Here is a 19696-nt window from a genome sequence, read left to right as displayed (position 1 = left end):
TAGACTCACCGGGGGGTCAAGCCATGGCCCTAGCCACCCCCAGGGCATAGGACAGGAACCACAACCGCAGGCTTCCTTTAATAGAATACCCTTCAAGGGGAGTGGTAGGTGATGGCCACAACCTCCCCTCCGACACACAGCGCGTTTGCCTAACCGCCAAACCTGACAAAGTTGTGACGATTTGCTATGAGGTAGGCGAAAAAACCAAGTGGCTGGTGCCAATCTGCCAAGTGGGGAAAAATTCCTACCAGGCCCCCTGGACAACCAAGGTGACCAACCGAAGTCCATAGCAAGGTCAAGAAAAGAAGGAAGAAACCTAAAGGAGGGTGGGCGGGTGATCCGAGGAAACCAGGAACAAGAAGGGAGAGTCCGTGTGCCCGCTGTCATTCAAATACAGCTAAGCCACGCACCCACCCAGCCTTATAGGCTGGCTGGTGAGCGTGACGCGGGCACAAGACTCAGAGACGCAGGGGCTGAGTTACGCCCCCTGCCAGCGCGGGAAGTGGTTCCCGCTCACAACACCTCCCCTCCGTGAAGAGGAGAGGCCTTTTCTGATAATTTTTATTTATGATTTTCAATTTTATGCATTTCAATAATTTTACAATCATTTTAATGTTTTGAAACTCAACTTCCTTCCCCCTCTTTCTGCGGTTCCTTCAATTAATTTTTTTTATATTTTCTGCATATTCCAAATTAACTTAATCATTTATTCATCTACTTTAAATGCAAACTCTTATAAAACTGCAGGTTATTACAATAATCCTGCCAATGTTCTTATCTGTTTACAGTTTGTTTGTAAATATTCAATAAACCATTTCCATTCTTTTATCAAAAGTTTGTTATCTTGATTTCTTATTTTTTCTGGTAAGTTTCGCCATTCCTGGATATTCCACAAATTTTTGTATCCATTCTTCTTCCGTCAGGACTTCTTCTGATTTCCATTTTTGGGCAAGTAAAATGTATCTTTTTCTATCCACCTACTATTTGCGTACGTTTAAAGGGTTAGCATCAGTGGTGACCACCAACATCCAGAAGGATTTATGGTATTTTATGCCACCAAAGAATTTGGCAGAATCAACAGGAATGCGCTCCCTTTCCCTGTGAAAGTCATCTACTAAGGCAGCAAAGTTCATGTCTGTTCCATGACCAGACTTGAAGCCAGATTGAAATGGGCCTAGTTAATCAATTTCATCTAGGGAAACCTGCTCTTGACCACTACACCACAATAATCAAGAGACCTGCAAAAGCAGGGCCTGTAAAACACAAGCCTTCAATAGGACGTTTGCCACTCTCAGATGAGAGACAGATTGGGAAGACAGACACCTGAACTCATACCCTCCAACATTTCTCTGATGAAAAAAGGGACGTCCTATTCCATTATTATTATTATTATTATTATTATTATTATTATTATTATTATTACCCCACCCATCTGACTGGGTTGCTCCAGCCACTCTGGGCAGCTTCCAACATCTATAAAAACAGTAAAACTATTACAGGGCTGCTTTCAGATGTTTTCTAAAGTTTATAGTGTTACTAATCTCCTTGGCTTGGGAGTCGTACAACTCCATATCCGTCAACATTTCTCCGTTTAAATTGGGATGGCCTTAGGAAAAGGGAGATGTTCTAGGATCAAATCAGAAACCAGGACGGCTTCTGTAAATCTGGGACGGTCCCTGGAAAATAGGGACACTTGGAGGGTCTGCACTGCAACTGGGATGCCCTGACCCTATAGGACAAGGGGTACTATTCTGAGTTCCATGATTGATACCTTCTGTGCTCATTCACAAAATCAACCAGTTCTTCTTCTGTATATGGCTTGTCAGGGACATGGACCGGTTCATCCATAAAAGGCTCATAGAAATCCACCTCATTTAGCTTCAGGCCCAGTTTCTTGGCAACCTATAAACAAGCAAAGAAACTGGTAAATTATGGGCATTTCTTTTGCTGAAAAACATTTCTTTCTAATATATTGTCAGCTCACACTGAACACTTTCTGAATGATAGAATTATTCAACATGTAAGTATGTGGAAAGTTAAAATACCGCAACAAAGAAATATAGCACTACATACTTTCATAACAACAAAAACACTGCTTTCATCAGAATCAGCAATGCTCTTCTGAAAACTAACAAAGCAAAATTGAATCTAGCAAGGTTGAATGGCAGTTTTCGTTTGCTTGTTCTTTAATCCCACATGCACAGTTTAAAAATCCCCTTTCTATATGCATATACAATAATTTATTATGATAATTTACATCTAGTCCAAATATTTTAAGCGGCTTGCAGCTAACAACATAAATAACAACATTAATAAGTTAAAGCAAGAACATCCACAGTTGCTAGGAAAAGATCTAAAACAAGTTAGCATTAAAAGCATCAGGCAATAAAAAGTGTTTATCTGGTGCGGAACAGACATCAGGATCGGCAGCACTGAGTGAGTCTCCTTAGGGACAGGATCCCACAGCCAAGATGCCAGAACAAAAATACAATTTCACTGGTCACCATCCACCTGACTTCAAAAAATGTGGGAACTGAGAAAAGTGGAAACTCGGATGGCAAGGATACTGTTACATGTGGGCAGATTATAGGAGTGAATGATTATTTCACACGAATAAAGAAATACACAAGACCTTTATATGCCCCTTAACAACTATGAAACACTGTACATAAAAAAGAAGCAAGCTAAGAAAATGCAAAAGAAATCAAATACACTCCTCATCTTCTTTTGAATTTCATTCCAGGTCATCAAGGTTTGAGTATCAAGTCCCAATATAAATGGCAAGAAAAACTGTGGCCCACACCCCACTTCATCAGATGAATGAAGTGTTATCCTGAGTTGCAGGTACACAGATATACGATAGGGTGCGAGATTGTAAAAAGTAAGGTCAGAGGGAGATTAATTTTTGAAAACTACAGATAATGATAATTACATTCTCAGCAGCGGTAATTCACAAAACAATTTTGATAACACAGACATCAGCTCAACCACCCGGTTCTCATAAGCCATTCTTGAGTTAAAAGGTAAAGGTACCCCTGCCTGTACAGGCCAGTCGTGTCCGACTCTAGGGTTGTGCGCCCATCTCACTTAAGAGGCCGGGGGCCAGCGCTGTCCACAGACACTTCCGGGTCACGTGGCCAGCGTGACGAAGCTGCATCTGGCGAGCCAGCGCAGCACACGGAAACGCTGTTTACCTTCCCGCTAGTAAGCAGTCCCTATTTATCTACTTGCACCCGGGGGTGCTTTCAAACTGCTAGGTTGGCAGGCATTCTTGAGTTACTATACCAATAATTTAGGAACTTTCATCACTTTGTAACTAAGCTAAGTGCTACTGCCTCTGTAACTTTTCTGACTGATGTATGGTAAAGCACATGACTCTGACCTTTGGAGAGTTTGTAAGTAAACTCTAAACGTGTTTACTAAACGTGGTCTTTTTCCTGTGCTGGGGGGAACGGGAAAGTTTGGAAAGAAACTTTTGAAGGGGACATTCTGGAATTTACTTGGTAGGGGATATTTAAAATGTCTAAGAGCCTATGTTTCCACACATTACTTAGCTGCATATTTTGTGACTTTAAACCTCTGCTAAGGTTGTCTCTCCAAAGAGTACTTGCCCCAAAATTGAATCTTGGCATTCAAAAATTCTCCTTTACACACACACATACACACTTGCACCAACACCTAGGACCCTGCACAGTAGTTCTTGCAAGCGACGCAGTGAACAACTGGCAAACTCGCTTGCCATGGGAGTATTGCATGACTTAGGGGTCAGCAAACTTTTTCAGCCATGGGGCGGTCCACCGTCCCTCAGACCATGTGGTGGGCCGAACTATATTTTTTTGGAGGGGGGATTGAACGAATTCCTGTGCCCCACAAATAATCCACAGATGCATTTTAAATAAAAGCACACATTCTACTCATGTAAAAACATGCTGATTCCCGGACCGTCCTCTGGCCGGATTGAGAAGGTCATTGGGCCACATCCAGCCTCCAGGCCTTAGGTTGCCTATCCCTGGCATGACTCATATTTAACCACCACCAGATTTAGCCATTGCTAAAAGCAATGCTAAAAAAAGCATTGCTAAAAGCCATTGCAGGCCAGTGTGGTGTAGTGGTTAAGAGCGGTAGTCTCGTAATCTGGGGAACCGGGTTCGCATCTCCGCTCCTCCACATGCAGCTGCTGGGTGACCTTGGGCCAGTCACACTTCTCTGAAGTCTCTCAGCCCCACTCACCTCACAGAGTGTTTGTTGTGGGGGAGGAAGGGAAAGGGGAATGTTAGCCGCTTTGAGACTCCTGAAGGGGAGTGAAAGGTAGGATATCAAATCCAAACTCTATTGCTGCAATCCTTCCTAACAGCTCTTATGTGGAATTTGCGGGGTTCCAGCTGCTTACCCCTTTGTCAAAGGTGGCAAAGAACTTGACGTAGGGCTGGAAGTGTTCCGCTGCCTCCTCAAATGCTTTGTAATCTGAGAAGCAGAAAGGAAGGAGAAGATTATTTCCCGTTTGGTCATCTTAAATGAAGATTAACACATGCACTGGCATCAGCTTCTGAAAGCTGGATCAAAAATAACTCCCACGGTAGTCAGTCTAGAAACCAACCCTGCATTTCCACCCTTGCTGCTGCTGTGCTATGCAGCCTGGCCTGATTCTGCCATTACGGAGCCCCTCTTTCCTCACAGAATAAGTGGGAAAGAGGGGAAAACACAAAATCAAGCTATTCTCATAATATGAAACGGGACATGAGTTAAAATATCACTTTTCAAAAGCACAGAGAACCCTTTAAAATGAGATTTATTTGTCTATATTATTCTCATTTGAAAACCACATGCATCCAGCTCCAAAGTTTAAGGAATCCATGTTGTGGATTTGCAAGAGCTCACATGCATTTTCTCTCTCTAGCTTTTGCAGTGAATGGGAAAGTGAAAATATTATGTAGTTAGGAGAGGTTCATGGAGGTGGCAACCTAGCTGCAGCTTGAACTGAAAAGTTTAATAATAATAATAATAATAATAATAATAATAATAATAATAATTTACTATAATAATTTAACATGCTGAACAGAACACAGGAATTGTATCACAAGACCAATTCAGTAGCAAGGCGGACAGAGCTCCCTTAAGCAAGTCTGTCTATCTTGCTGCAGAATTTGGATGGGAAACGTTGACCTTCTTAGACCCCTTCAGAATCCGCCAAGATCTATGAATCCCCCGACCAAACCTACGTTCTGAGTCTTCTCCTTTGAAGTAGCCAATGAGTTTGGTCTCTTCTTCCATGTGGTCAAAGGCCTGCAGCTCCAATTTGCTGTTGATGATCTCTACTGGGTCTTCCATCAGCTGCCATGAAGAAAGAATTTGGTCAAGAACAACTTATTAGCAATGTAAATGGGGTGCTTACTGCCTGATATGAAACAAAAGGTGGATCTACAAACAGGGGGAAAAACACGCTATAAATAAGTCAGAAATTAAATCATTATAACAAAAGGGGAAAAAACAGTGGAAAATAACATAGTTGTTTTATTTTTGCTCTCCAGCACCATCTGGTGTTGCATGTTTGTAATGCATTCAAAATGCTGTTTTCTTTTACTAATGTAACTTTTGTAGTAAAAAGTGTCTCATCAAGTGGGACTATTTCACTATATGCCATCTGGGATTATTCACTCGGCTCCATAGTATTGAGTACTGGCCAGATATTTTAGACTATAATGCCCATCTGTCTGGCCAGTTATGCTGGCTTGGAGTGATGGACGTTATAGTCCAAAACAGATCAGGGAAGATTGCTGTATACAAACTAGGTGCTGAGGATGCGGCTCTACAAGAGCTGATTCAATGGCATTGTCTGCATGTTAAAATCTTCAGAATCAGCATTTAGGGAATATGTCAGAAATAACAGGTATTATTGCATCATAATTCTAAACAAGTTCACTTAGGAGTAACCCTGCGTGGGCTAACTTTCTAGTGTTAAAATTTGTGGCCATGCAGTCCAATCTAATGCACAACTATTCTAAAATAAGTCCCATGATATATAGTGAAGTTTACTCCCAATTAAATGTGCATAGGATTGCAGTCTTGGGTAGTGGCCATGCTTGGAACAAAACAAGAGTTCAAAATTTCCACTTGAACAGTATTGGAGAAAAAAGGAGACAGCGTTGAGAACAGTCCTTTTTAGACAAAGCGTGTTTCCATTCGCAATTTATGGCTTATATATTACATTTGCCCGGAGACCAAGAATAAGGTACCACATAAGTTGCAAAGAGCACTAACACCAATGCATTATTTCAACTATAAATGTGGGAGAATTTATTGGGCCAGTTCTGGTTTTGTTTGTACTTACATCTAGGAGGAATTCAACCAAGACGTCTGCAGCCATTTGCCCATCAAACTCGATGATATGATCCTCCTTAAAGATGTACAGGCTCCCTTCTTCATCCAGACCTGGAGAAAGGGAATACAGAGAGAGCAACGACTTTGCAGTTAGACTAAATGGGCTGGTGAGGTTCCTTCCAGCCCTGTGATTTTATAGCTGTAAAACTGGATTATGTAGAAAAAGAGCCTGCTAAAATGGTCACACTGGGTCTATTAAGAATCTGCTGTGTGATGTTAGCTGGAGACCATTCTGGAAGGTGAACAGCCTTCCTTGGCTGGAGGTGGTGCCAGCAATATCTGCATCTGAAACAGAACAAAGGACAGTTGGGGCTCATCCACACTGCCATTTGTCCCACAATTTATCCTATTTGTCCTGCGACTTCTAAGTTCTTTTCTTCTCCTGCTGCTCTGCCCGGCAAAATAAATCATAGGACAAACAAAAGTTTGGATGAGCCCTCAGTCCTGAGACTGGAGTTGAAAAGATTCAGATAGCATACCTTCCAACAGTTCCATTTTCTCCAGGGTCGCAGTATACAGCAAATATTACTTTTAACTGTTTAAATATTTCAGAGTGTTGCACTCAGTTCCTCCTGGTCCTTTCCCTCTTGCTAGACAACATCTCTGGGCAGTATGAAGCTATCTCGTTCTATCAGCACAAGGATTTCCACTTGTGCAATGAAACTGTCAGGAGCTTATCCTACACTCGAGTAGGATCCTGGAAGAGACACATGCTCGTCTGGCAGCCTTATCTCCCTCCCGATCGCTTGCCAATCAGCGGCTTTGTTTCAACACCCCCTTCCCTCTTTCAAAAAAAAAGAGCGTGATCTGCTTTTCACGCCTGGGCAATTCGGCTCCAGGGACCACGCATTCGCTCCATAAGACGCACAGACATTTCCCCTTACTTTTTAGGAAGAAAAAAGTGTGTCTTATGGAGCGAAAAATATGGTAGTTTCTTACAGGTCCTACTCCAAGCCTTTCCAACAATCTCTGTCTTCTGTCTCCTCTCCATCACTTTCTGTTCCTCCTTCAGGCTTTGTCCCCTGCTATTGGCGGCTTTCACCTTTGAGTGCCGTACCTATTTTTAAGTACCTGCACAGTCCTTATAAACTACCACAGAAGTACAGCAGCTTTAACTTTGCTCCAGCGTAGTCATGTCATTGTTGTCAAGGGCTGTTCCGTTCACACTGGTATCATTGGAACAATTGCATATGAAAGACTGAATTCATCAACTGCTCTAGAGTGAAATTTGGGCAAGGGCCTCATTGCAGCCAGCCTGAGGCCAGATGGCCGCTGCAGTGCATCTTGTTGGATCAGGGCCCTGGCAAGGGAAGCCTAGGCGCTGGCGGTAATGTGTAAAAACCCAGCAGAACATTGGCTGCTCTGCGAATCGTAATTTGACTTTGGTCACTGGATATGTGACACTGGAATCCCCTCAACATTCACTCATGATTATCTTCAGCATTATAAACAGATCACACTTACCCAGCTTTTTGGCAAGTTTGGCATCTTTCTTGGAATCCACTAATCCAAAACCAATGGCTTTCTCTTCTAGGACCTGTGCAGCGAGCTGAAGGAAAACACAGACAAGGTTGTCAGTCCAAACTTCCTCAGGCCAGTATCCCACAGATAACATTTGATGGAGCAGAAGGCAGAGCCAGCCATTTTGAGAGCCAGTGTGGTGTAGTGGTTAAAAGCGGTTGACTCATAATCTGGGGAACCGGGTTCGCGTCTCCGTTGGGCGGGGTATAATAATAATAATAATAATAATAATAATAATAATAATTATTGAATAGGACATACCTATTTTCATTGGAGAAGTGCTGGAGGGTATGTAGAAGTTCTAAGTACAGGGCAATGCAAGGGAGTGATTCCCTCACCTTTCAATTTTGATATACTCTTAGTGGCCTGACCAACTTGTCATGGGTTACAGAGGGAAGGAGGGGAAACACTAGCTATGTTGAGAGGTCAGTTTTACTGGGCTTCTCTTCTCCTTCAGTTGTTTCCATTAAAGCTGCCCATTTATAAGAAGTCTGCAATTCTAAGAACTATTGCCTGAGTTTGCTTGTTTTCTTCTGTCCTCCTCATCCCTTTTCCATTGTGTCTTGCAGATTAAACCTGAGGGCAGAGACAGTCGGGCTTCTTATTGATCTTCCATGAGCTGCCCTGAGAGCCAGATGAAGAATGGGGTAAACATGCTTTCACTACATAAGCAAACTTGTTCTTGCTGTCAGATCTTTTTAGCCCTTTCCCCATGGTTCTCATAATTCCCCTCTTTTCTACATTTTCCCGTTTTGAGGCAAGGTGACACCCAAATTGCTCTTACCCCAGACCCAGAACTGGGGGGTTATCAATGCTTTATAATAGTGTCCCTTTGATATTCTATACCCCGTTTTATATTTTCAACATAGTTCCCAGTGTTTTATTGTGTTTGAGGCATTTTGAGCAAATGCTACCTGAAAACTACCTAATTTGGTTCCAAGATCTCTAGTGAAGTTTTAATATAATAGGTGGAAATATCCAAATGGTATCCAAAATAATGCCAGAGGTATTATTATGGTTTTATTAATTGACGAATCGCCTTTCGTATAAGATTCAAGGTAATTTACAATCATGCAATAAAAACAGCTAAAGTAGCCTTTAAAACAATATAAATACACATCGAAAGCAGCATTAAAATGTTTTTCTTATCCAGCTGGGAAGGCTTGGTATAATATGAGTTGAAATAAAATGGGAGCCAGGGACCCTGTCAATGCCCAATAACCTGTGCTTTGCAGCTGACATGACCTGTGAGGGTTACGAAGTGGAGCTTGTGTAACTTTCATTTTTGTGCAAAGGTGAGAAAATGTGCAGCTAAGCTTTTCTCACCTTTGCACTTGCTGAAGTGCTGCGCATCTGCGGACAGTACCAGGGCCCCTTACTCTCTCCTTTGTATCTGGACACCCATCGCCAGGCTCCGCCTCTTGGGTTCAGGGTAGCAGCTGGGGTCATCAACAGGACATGCTGATACCACTGAGAACCCACAGATGTTCAGCTTGAATTTGATCTCAGCGATTCTGATCTGTGCACATTTGCAATTGAGCCCTTCAGTGGGGTTGCCATGTTTGAAGAGCGAAAAAAGAGGATGCTGTGATGGCCATTCAAAGCAAATAAATGGAATTTGTCTCAAATGGAAAAAGAGGACGTGTCCTGGGAAAAGAGGACATATGGCAACCCTGCCTTCAGCGCAAATTTGGACTTTCACATCCACACCATGTCTGCTCCGTTGTGGGAAGTATACACAACTGCCACAAAAGAGATGTGAGACAAAACGGAAGTAGAGGCCACGGAAAGAAGAGTTGGAAAGAAATAACCAGATCTACCCAGAGGAAAAAAATAAGTGCATATCATCTGATCCCGACACTGATGCAATTTGAACACATCCCGCTCGCTCCCCCTGTGTTGTTGTTGTTGTTGTTGTTTTGATTATCTGTGAATCCAGTAAAAAAAAAAAAAGATTGTTGATTGAGAGTGATGTTATGTAGACAAAGCCCCATAAATGGAGACTTAGGGATTATTCACATTCACCTTTTGCCCTGCTTTTTCCAGGCACATGTCCACACTTAAAAGCTCTGTGTCCCAGGGTCTTTACTTTTGCTCCATGCTTTCCCCACAACAGCACATTTGTTAGCACTGGATCGGAACAAACTTCAATTCAGGTTTTCCACAGATTTGTGTTTGCTCTGTTTGAGCTTTAAGGTGCGAGTTTTCATGGGGGAAAGCTCCAGGGCAAGAAAAAAAGTGCTTGACACAGACCTTGCCTGGAAAGAGCAGAAGAAAAGTAATATGCATAAGCCCACAGGCAGATTTTAATCCACATTAAACTCCAATGTGGACAAGCCCTTACTCGGCATTTAAAAAGTGTTTCAAGAATTTAAAAAGTTCCACATATATTATGAAGTTTGTTATGTATTCAGTGGTCTGTGTTTGCCTGAGCTTGAGTCTGGACTAAGGATTCTGAGCTCCTGTGTTCTGATTCGATAAATGATATCCAATCACAGAACATTTCAGGATTTGGGCCTCTGCCATTGGCCCTTAAACTCTGAGTTGTGATTCGAAGCTTGGAAGTTCAGACAGCCAATCACATTGGGAGTGGGAGTGGCCCAGACCTTCAGAAATGTATATAAGCAGTTGTTTTGCCTCTGCTGTCCAGTTCTGTTAGTTCAAAAATGGTTCTTGCTGTTATCACTGTGTCTTGCCTTGTGGGAACCCACCTATACTTCAAAACTGTAATTTTTACAACAGGTAAATCTACTAATTGCTCCTTGTTTTGCTGTAAACTCAAACCTCTCTTTTGCTCCTGCAGTTGGAATCTGTTCTCTTGCTATTTCTCCTCTGTTACTGGCGTGCAAGGCAGCTCAGCAGCCTGCAACTCCAGGCCCAAGAGCCTGGAAAGGCTTCTTCTTTTGGTGACACATGTACAACATATCCCCCCTTCAATGCATCAGCATTTGAACATGGCAAGTGGCCTTGCAAAATTGGCAAAGGGCCACACTTGCAGGCAGATAGGCCGATTTTTAAAATTCCGCCCACATTAAGCACAACACCCGGGAAGTCTGAGCATAAACTCGGGACTTGGGGCAGGTTGCCGTCTTAGCACATGCCAAGACACATTCCCAAAGTGGCAGCTCCCGGAAAGGGGTTTGCCTGACAGCTTGCTTTCACCTTCCCATTGTGTTCAAGTGACACACCTCTGCCTGGAATGGAAGCATTCAGGTCAGGCAATGAGGCAGAGGAGAAAAACAAAAGTCAAGCCCTGCTGAATTTCACCAGAAAGGCCTGTCTCTCTTTCGCTCCTCTGCTGTCCATCTGCTCCCTTGTTTGGCAACACTTGGTTTCAAGTGTTTTCCTTGCAATCGATTAAAGAAAAAAAAGACATTTTGTCAACCAGAGCCAGGGCTTTTTTGGCCGTGGCCCCGATCTGGTGGAATGCTCTGTCACAAGAGACTAGGGCCCTGCGGGACTTGACATCTTTCCGCAGGGCCTGCAAGACAGAGCTGTTCCACCAAGCCTTTGGCCTTTGGTAATCCTCATGGAACTCTAGCCCAATGGTTGCCATTAATTTGACTCTAAATTGATTTTAGAATGAATTGATTTTAGAATGTATTTCAATTAATTGATTGTGAATACCCAAGGTCACTTTTCCACTCACAAGAAAGAGGAAGGCGGCATATATGCTAAAGACGGCCCTGCCCATGTCCACCTTGTATTGTGCCCCTCACTCTATCAGATCCTTCTCTTTGGGATTACTGAAATGTCATACAATAGCATGGCTCTTGTGAAAGTGCAGCATGCCCTAAATCTTTGTTATAAATAGCCTGAGCCCAAGTGTGCTCTGAAAGCACCAGGAGGCTGAAGAAGATAACAACTGCCAGCTGGAAGCCTCTTGGGGGGGGGTCTACCACTAAATCTGCTCATGGCGTTCACTGACAGCAGTTCAGGCTTTTGTTGTAATGTTAGAAGCAAGGGCAGCGCAGCCAGGTTTAATCTGAGAGCTCTTTCCGAGGAGAATAAGGCTATTAATTTGCAGGCACAACTTGGAAGAGCGGTGTGAGCTATTTGCAAAATGGATTTTGAGCAGTCCGTTGGTGTGCTTTGAAGTCCCAGCAACTGGGGAAGGTGGCAATTGGTTAGCTTGGAAAGTTACGTGCATATCGCATGCAACGGAATGTCTCCTTATGCGTTCTGACATGAAAATTAGGAATTATGTGAGGAAAGGATATAAAACAGAATGTGTGGTTGGTTGTGCCTACTGCAGTGTCCGTTGAAATGATGATATCCTAAGTCCAGCAAAACATACCTCTCCTGTATTGGTCTCTACAGACACAGCAGGCAATGCAACCTTCCAATAGTTTGACTTCATTCCCAAAGACCCACTCCTCCATTGTCTTCTGAGAGCAATGGAATGTCCAATGAGATTAGGAGGTCAGTGGAAGATAGTTTATATTAAACTCTACGTATCCGATGCACCACTCTGCCTGCGTCATATAGGTAGCATGATCCTATTCACGTTTACTCAAAAGTATGCCCTGCTGTGCTCACTGGAAGGACCTGAAGCTGAGGTGCCAATATTCTGGCCACCTCATGAGAAGAGAAGACTCCCTGGAAAAGACCCTGATGTTGGGAAAAATGGAGGGCACAAGGAGAAGCGGATGACAGAGGATGAGATGGTTGGACAGTGTTCTCAAAGCTCCTAACATGAGTTTGACCAAAATGCAGGAGGCAGTGGAAGACAGGAGTGCCTGGCATGCTCTGGTCCAGGGGTCACAAAGAGTCGGACACGACTGAATGACTAAACAACAATGCCCTGCTGAGTTTAATGGAACTGCATCCTGCAACCATGTGCAAAAGATTGCAGCCCTAGCCAAAAATCCTGTACCAGTTGCAAATGCCAGCGAGGAAACCGAAATTGGAAAGACTGCAATTGCTGCAACCCATCCAATTTGTTTCTTTTACCAGACTTGTAACAGGGCGTAGGAATAAGTTCTGGAGTTCAACATGTCCTCACCCTAGGTTCACAGGGCTGCAGGATGCCTTTCGCTTAAGGTCACTAAAATTAGGAACACCCAGCCCAGCTAAAAATATGACCTAGTAAGACTATATGAAACCTTTTGTGAGGCAGTGTGCAGATCAACCCACCATTGTGTGTCCCAGATGCCTGTAAACTGAATTCCTGGAGCGTGAGTAGAGAAACCTCTCTCCTGTTGGTGAGGTAACTGGAGAAGATACTCTCCGAGGGAGATTTAACAGAACATGTCTGCCTCCCTGGAAATGGGGGGAAAGTCAAAGATGTGCATCTCTCTCTCTCTCTCTCTCTCTCTCTCTCTCTCTCTCTCTCTCTCTCTCTCCACCCCTCACCCCATAACCTATCATCTCAAAACTACTGAGATGGGAAACTTATTCTATGCTGAAGGCCTTGGTGGGTAATCTGGTGGGGGCCACATACTGTGGGTGGGTGGGGCAGAAGCCAGCTGTGGGTCAGATCACAAATGGGTGAAGCCACTCCTTTCCTGTTTTTCTCTGCTTGCATTTTGTGTGCTGCGTAAGAAGAAAGGGACTTCTTTTCCTCTCCACCCAGTACAGGAACACAGGACTTAGCCACCCTTCCTTACTTTTTGCCTTGCTCTTTCCAGGTGCAGATATGCATTTAAAAGAGCCACGTCCAAGTGTGGTTTTTTTTTTGGGGGGGGGTGGAGATGCCCCGGAGCTTTCCCTGCCAAAAACCAAAACCAAAACACTCTTTAGCACTCAATCAAAGCAAACATCAATTTGGGTTTTCTATGGATTGATGTTTGCTCCGAATGAGTGCTTAAGAGCCAGTTTTCATAGGGAAAGCTCTGGAGCAAAATAAAAGGGTGCTTGGACACAGAGCTTTGAAGTGCGGATTGTGCCTGGAATTTGCAGAGGAAAGGCAAGTGTGGATGAGCCCTGACATGAAGGATGTCAGGGCAGAGTCAGTTTGTAGTCTGTACCCAGATTTGGCCAAAGGAATGAATTGAGGAAAGCTTTGCTCTGCTCTTCACACCATTTGCCTAGAGCGGGTCAAATCAGAGTGATCTACGCTGGCATCAGGGGCAGACGTCGGTAATCTTTCGTAATATGGCGCCCTGCGCTAGGTCAACATTTCGCACCCCCAAATCCATCTTCTCAATTATCAATCATCTCAATTTTATGCCCATTTGGCTCGGTGCCTTGTGCAGGTGAACCACACGCACCGTCCTAAATCTGGCACTGCTGGCATCTGGGTCAAGCTTGCTAGTGAGCCCAAGAAAATCTGTTCCCTCTGCCTTAGCACACCGTCATCCAACAGATGCTGGTCTTCCGCTCTCCTCAGTTGTTCTCATTATACCTGAAGTATACCTGAAGGAGCGTCTCCACCCGCATCATTCAGCCTGGACACTGAGGTCCAGCTCTGAGGGCCTTCTGGTGGTTCCCTCCCTGTGAGAAGTGGAACCAGGCAGAGGGCCTTTTCGGTAGTGGCACCCACCATGTGGAACACCCTCCCATCAGATGTCAGGGAAATAAACAACTACTGTATCTCACTTTTAGAAGACATCTGAAGGCAGTCCTGTTTAGAGAAGTTTTTAATGTTTAATGTTTTATTGTATTTTTAATTGGGAGCCACCCAGAGTGGCTGGAGTAACTCAGACATATGAGCGGGGTATGATGATGATGATGATGATGATGATGATGATGTTGATGTTGATGCCACGGACTGATTGCCAGGCCTAGCAAGACCTGTAATTGCACAAAGGCCACCCAAGAACCTGCTTCAAAAAAAGAACAACACAGTGTCGAAAAGTAGCCCTGTGAGCCAAGAATGGAGCATCCCTTAGAATGGGACAGAGCTTTAAAGGGCAGGTTTTCGTTCAGAAAGCTCCAGAGCGAAAACAAGGGTGCTCAGACTATGCCCGGAAACAGCAGGGAAAGGTAAATGCAGATAAGCCCACAGTCTGTCTTTCGCTGGTTGAGATGCACCATGGGCTCATTCCTCACTCCTCTTTACGGAAACAGTTTGCTACAATTCGTCAAACAAGTCTCTCCACTGCTAGCAACACTGTGGCACACTCAAGTCCCTTCGCCATAACTATTTCCGTGAACAAATTTCCCAGCTCTCTCTGTGTTTCGGCCCCTGTCTCTGCCATGCTTCTTGGCCCCCTATGTTTGCCTATTGGGTTGCGTATTAAAAGGTTTGGCAATGTGATTTCTTTGGGGATGTGCCAGGGCTCTCGTTCCCCTGCTATTAAATCTCTGAGGGGAGAGGATGCAGCTCGTTTCCGGCATGCAAGCCTGCAAAGCCATCTGCGTGGACATGAAGGCAACATGCAGCTGTGGCAGGAAGATGACCTGCTTGCAGCAGGTGGGAGATGCTAAAAGTTGCCACTGTCAACATGAATTTGCTCTACCTGTGATTAGTAGGGGAACAGGCTAGGAGAAGACTTCCTTCCTTCTCATATCATACAGTTGCCTTGCTTTGAGACACCCACAGAAGTTCACAAGACGCAGCACTAGGAGGAGGCCACAGTAGGAATTTTAGCTGGGAACAGGGGAATGTAGGACAGCTTCTCTGTAAGAAGGAGCTGTTGCATCTCTTTCTCCCAACTAATAGTCTTAGCTTGGCAATTTCAGGAGAATCAGATTGCCAAAAGGTATCCCTCCACTATGCCTTGCAGTCCTTTGCAGGTTTTACAGTGGACGCTCGGCTTGCAAACGTGATCCGTGTGGGAGGCACATTCACAACCCACAGCGTTTGCAACCTGCAGCGCCACGTCTGTGCACATGAGGGTTGCAATTTGGCACTTCTGCGCATGCACAAAGCGCGATTTAGCACTTCTGCGCATACGCAAGTGCCAAAACCTGGAAGTAACCCATTCCGGTACTTCTGGGTTCTGCGCAGTGCACAACCCGAAAACACGCAACCTGAAGAATCAGTAACCCGAGGTAAGACTGTACTTACTTAAAGCTTTTGCAGATGACCTAGTTTTGACTTTACAGGAGCCAGAACCTAGTACGAAAAGAGTATTACAATTGATTCAAGAGTTTGGTCAGGTGGCGGGATTTAAACTAAACAAGCAGAAAACTAAGGTACTAGAAAAAACTTGACAGTTACAGAGTCAGAACGCTTTCAGAGAGAGACAGAGTTAAACGTGGTTAAAAAAGTAAAATACCTAGGGGTGAATATAACAGCAAAAAACTTGAGTCTATTTAAGGACAACTATGAGAAATGTTGGTCAGAAATTAAGAGAGATTTAGAAAGTTGGACAAGATTGAAACTTTCCTTGTTAGGCCGAATTGCTGCTATTAAGATGAATGTATTGCCAAAAATGCTGTTTTTGTTTCAAACATTACAGATTGTGGACAAAACAGAGTGCTTTCGGAAGTGGCAGAGGGATATTTCCAAATTTGTCTGGCAGGGCAAAAAGCCCAGAATTAAGTTTAAGATATTAACTGATGCGAAAGAAAGAGGGGGCTTTGCCCTGCCAGACTTAAGGTTGTATTATGAATCAGCAGCTTTCTGCTGGTTAAAAGACTGGCTACTTCTTGAAGACACTGATGTATTGGATTTGGAAGGTTTTAACAATGCTTTTGGTTGGCATGCATATTTATGGTATGACAAGGTTAAGATTAACAAGGTTTTCAAGAACCATATTGTCAGAAAAGCAGTGTTTAACGTCTGGACAAAATATAAAGACTTATTGGAAAATAAAACTCCAAGGTGGCTTTCACCATTGGAAGCTAAGGCCCGAAAAAGACTCAGTATGGAGGCCAATTGGCCAAAGTATTGGGAAATACTAGAAAAAGATGGAGATAATTGGAAATTGCAGAGTTTGGAGAAAATGAAAGATAAAGTGCGAGATTGGTTACATTACGCTCAGATTAAGGAAGTTTTTAAACTTGACAAAAAGTTAGGATTCCAGGTGGAAAAATCAAAGCTGGAAACGGAATTGTTAGAGCCTAAGACTAAGGTACTTTCAAGAATGTATAACTTGCTGTTAAAATGGAACACACAAGTTGAAACGGTAAAATCGGCTATGATAAAGTGGGCACAGGACATCGGGTATAATATCATGTTTGAGGACTGGGAAAGGTTGTGGACCACTGGGCTGAACTTCACTGCATGTAATGCTTTGAAAGAAAATGTTATGAAAATGATATATAGATGGTACATGACCCCAGTCAAACTTGCAAAAATATACCATTTGTCCGATAACAAATGTTGGAAATGTAAAGTAAGCGAAGGAACGTTCTTTCACCTCTGGTGGACCTGCCCTAGAGTGAAGGCTTTCTGGGAGATGATATACAATGAGCTGAAAAAGGTATTTAAGTATACCTTCCCTAAGAAACCAGAGGCCTTCCTCCTGGGTATTGTCGGCCAGAGGGTGTTAAAGAACACCACGAACATTTTTTATGTATGCAACAACGGCAGCAAGGATACTCGTCGCCAAGCACTGGAAAACCCAAGATTTACCCACACTGGAAGAATGGCAGATGCAACTGATAGACTATATGGAACTGGCCGAGATGACCGGCAGAATCCGAGACCTGGGAGAGGAGACGGTTGAAGAAGACTGGAAGAAATTCAAGATTTATCTACAAAAATATTGTAAATTGTAAGAATGTTAAGAAGGATGTTAGATCATAAATAATTTGGCACCACTAAGTTAGATGGAGTTATGAAGATAAGTGAGCTCTAAGAAAAGATAAATTTTTGGGGGGATAATTACTAGGTTACAATTAAATTTTTAGGATTTGAACAAAGGATATCTAAAATTAGAGAAATAACATGGGAAACCTAGATAATAAGAATCGAAACAAGGTGATAAATTGTTGGCAAAATTTTATTGTGAGGAACGCAGGAGCGGGAGACGTGAGGGAGTCCAAAGAAGTTAAGAAATTATGTTAAGATATATGTTATATTGTTTCTTTTTTGTGTATTGTATTTAAAAATTGTTAATAAATATTAAAAAAAAAAGACTGTACTTACTTATAGGATTCCTCTGGCAGCCAGTAGAGCATTTTGTTTTGCTCCCTGACAGTGGAACCTTCTCACCACCAGAGCATTAAACACATTCTTGGCTCAGAAATAGGTTTTGACAATAAATAAACATGAACAGCAAACGGTGAAGAGATCTGAAAGCAGGCAGCAGAGAACAAACTGGCGTCTAGCACAGACTGAGGCTTTCTAAGTTCAGCTTGATTTAGCAGAGCCTTGCTTGGGTCGGATTCCTGACAGGGGCAGAACAATGGCTTTGATACCGGAATGCAGATGGAAGAAACACTTGGATTAAACATAAGTGACTGGGAAATTCGTTCCGAGAGTTTGGCTAGTGGATGAAAGCCTATCAAGCTTGCATTTGTGATCTTCTTGAATTGCTCTGATGTTCCCCACTTACTGCAACTCAGAGGCAGCGACCTTGCCCCACAGAAACATGGACAGCTTTGAGGAGGTTCATTGGCACAAACCTTCCAGACCGGAAAAGTTAAGATTTAGGTGCAAGTCTGCACTCAAGCATATTTCAAAGGCCTCTTTAGAGATCCCCAATTTGGTGTGTCCCCCCCCCCCCCCCGCCAAGGTGCTGAGTGTGACCATGACATGCAACCCACACTTACCTCCAGCACCATCTCAGTCATTTGAAAACGCCTCTGCGAAATTTTGTCGGATGCCACAGGCTCATGAAGTAGCACACCGACCATGTCATACTTCTTGAAGGCCTGCTTGTAGTTTTTCTCGCTCAGGTCAATCACCCGATCTTTCCCATCGTAAGTAGGGAATTCCAGTCCTTCTTCTGCCCTGCAGCAAGTGAGCACGTAAAAAACTGCCAGCAGCCAGCAAGCTGTTTTCATCTCGGGGTGTTTCTTGTTTATCTTGGGGGAAGGAAGAGGAATTCCAGAGCCTGCGGAGGTCCAGCTCTCGGGGTGCCAGCTTGATCTGATACCCTCCTGCCACCTCAGCTTCCCCTATGAATCCGTCTAGATAGATTGAGGTCACTGAGAAGCAAACTAGCAACCCTGGTTGGAAGACAAAGGCAAAAAGACAGACAGGAGAAGCTGGGATACCAAACCCTGGATACCTTACATAGCTTGGCCCGGCTTCTGGGTCATTAAGAACTCCATTTTTAGGAAGCAGTTGTTTCGGGCTATAAATAGACCCTGCAATGAATAAAAAGGACAGATATGACACGATTGAGGGACTTCGCTGGCACTCTGCTTTGCCTCAGAGAGAGAAAGGGAATAGCGGAGAGGGGAGGAGGGGCAGGAATGCGCAGAGATGCCTCTGCTGTACAGAAAATGCACATATCTCCCTTTGAATTTCAGAAGGGGACAAGCAACTACATGGACTTTGTGGGTAACTGGCCTTAAAATACTTCCATTACAGTATTTATCGGGAGGCGATTAGGGGTTTTCCAAAGAGATGTTTTATTTTCTGCATTCTAATTTGCCTCCATGAAGGAGAATTCCCCTAGACATGTTTGGCTGCTGTTAGGTGCTCAACTAAATACAAACTTGGACTCTCCCTCTCCCTGTATTGTTATGAAGAAGAACCAAACCCCCAAAGTGATGCAACCAAGAGGATTTGTCGCACTCCCCCACCCCCGCTTTGTTGTGGGACTGAACCAAAGAGACACATTTTAAGTCACATGGGCCGCATTTGTTTATTACATTTCTAGCCTGCCTTTCCACACAACAGAGCTTAGGGTGGGTGCTTGTCCACAAACAGATCTATTTCTAAGCTACACTGCTAGTAGCCCTACCAGCTTTTGAAGTGGTTCACTGATTAAAATAACAATGCTATACAGAC

General features: G+C 43.7%; 1 protein-coding gene across 1 annotated transcript in view; it reads right to left on the bottom strand.

The window, feature by feature from the left end:
* CASQ2 (calsequestrin 2) overlaps positions 1–19001 on the bottom strand; it is a 30660-nt gene extending 11659 nt beyond the window's left edge. Inside the window, exons 1-6 of the mRNA XM_081845410.1 lie at positions 18508–19001; positions 7843–7927; positions 6329–6429; positions 5220–5331; positions 4391–4464; positions 1772–1902 (exon numbers count right to left, since the gene is read on the bottom strand). Of these exons, the coding sequence (XP_081701536.1) occupies positions 1772–1902; positions 4391–4464; positions 5220–5331; positions 6329–6429; positions 7843–7927; positions 18508–18741 (737 nt within the window). The 5' untranslated portion in view covers positions 18742–19001. The remainder of the gene's footprint in view (positions 1–1771; positions 1903–4390; positions 4465–5219; positions 5332–6328; positions 6430–7842; positions 7928–18507) is intronic.
* Between the last annotated feature and the right edge of the window lie 695 nt (positions 19002–19696).

The sequence above is a fragment of the Podarcis erhardii genome (genome assembly GCF_964252035.2).
Source record: "Podarcis erhardii genome assembly, chromosome: 17".
Taxonomy (NCBI): domain Eukaryota; kingdom Metazoa; phylum Chordata; class Lepidosauria; order Squamata; family Lacertidae; genus Podarcis; species Podarcis erhardii.
Note: the sequence above shows the minus strand (reverse complement) of the source record. Positions and strands in the feature narration are given on the sequence as shown.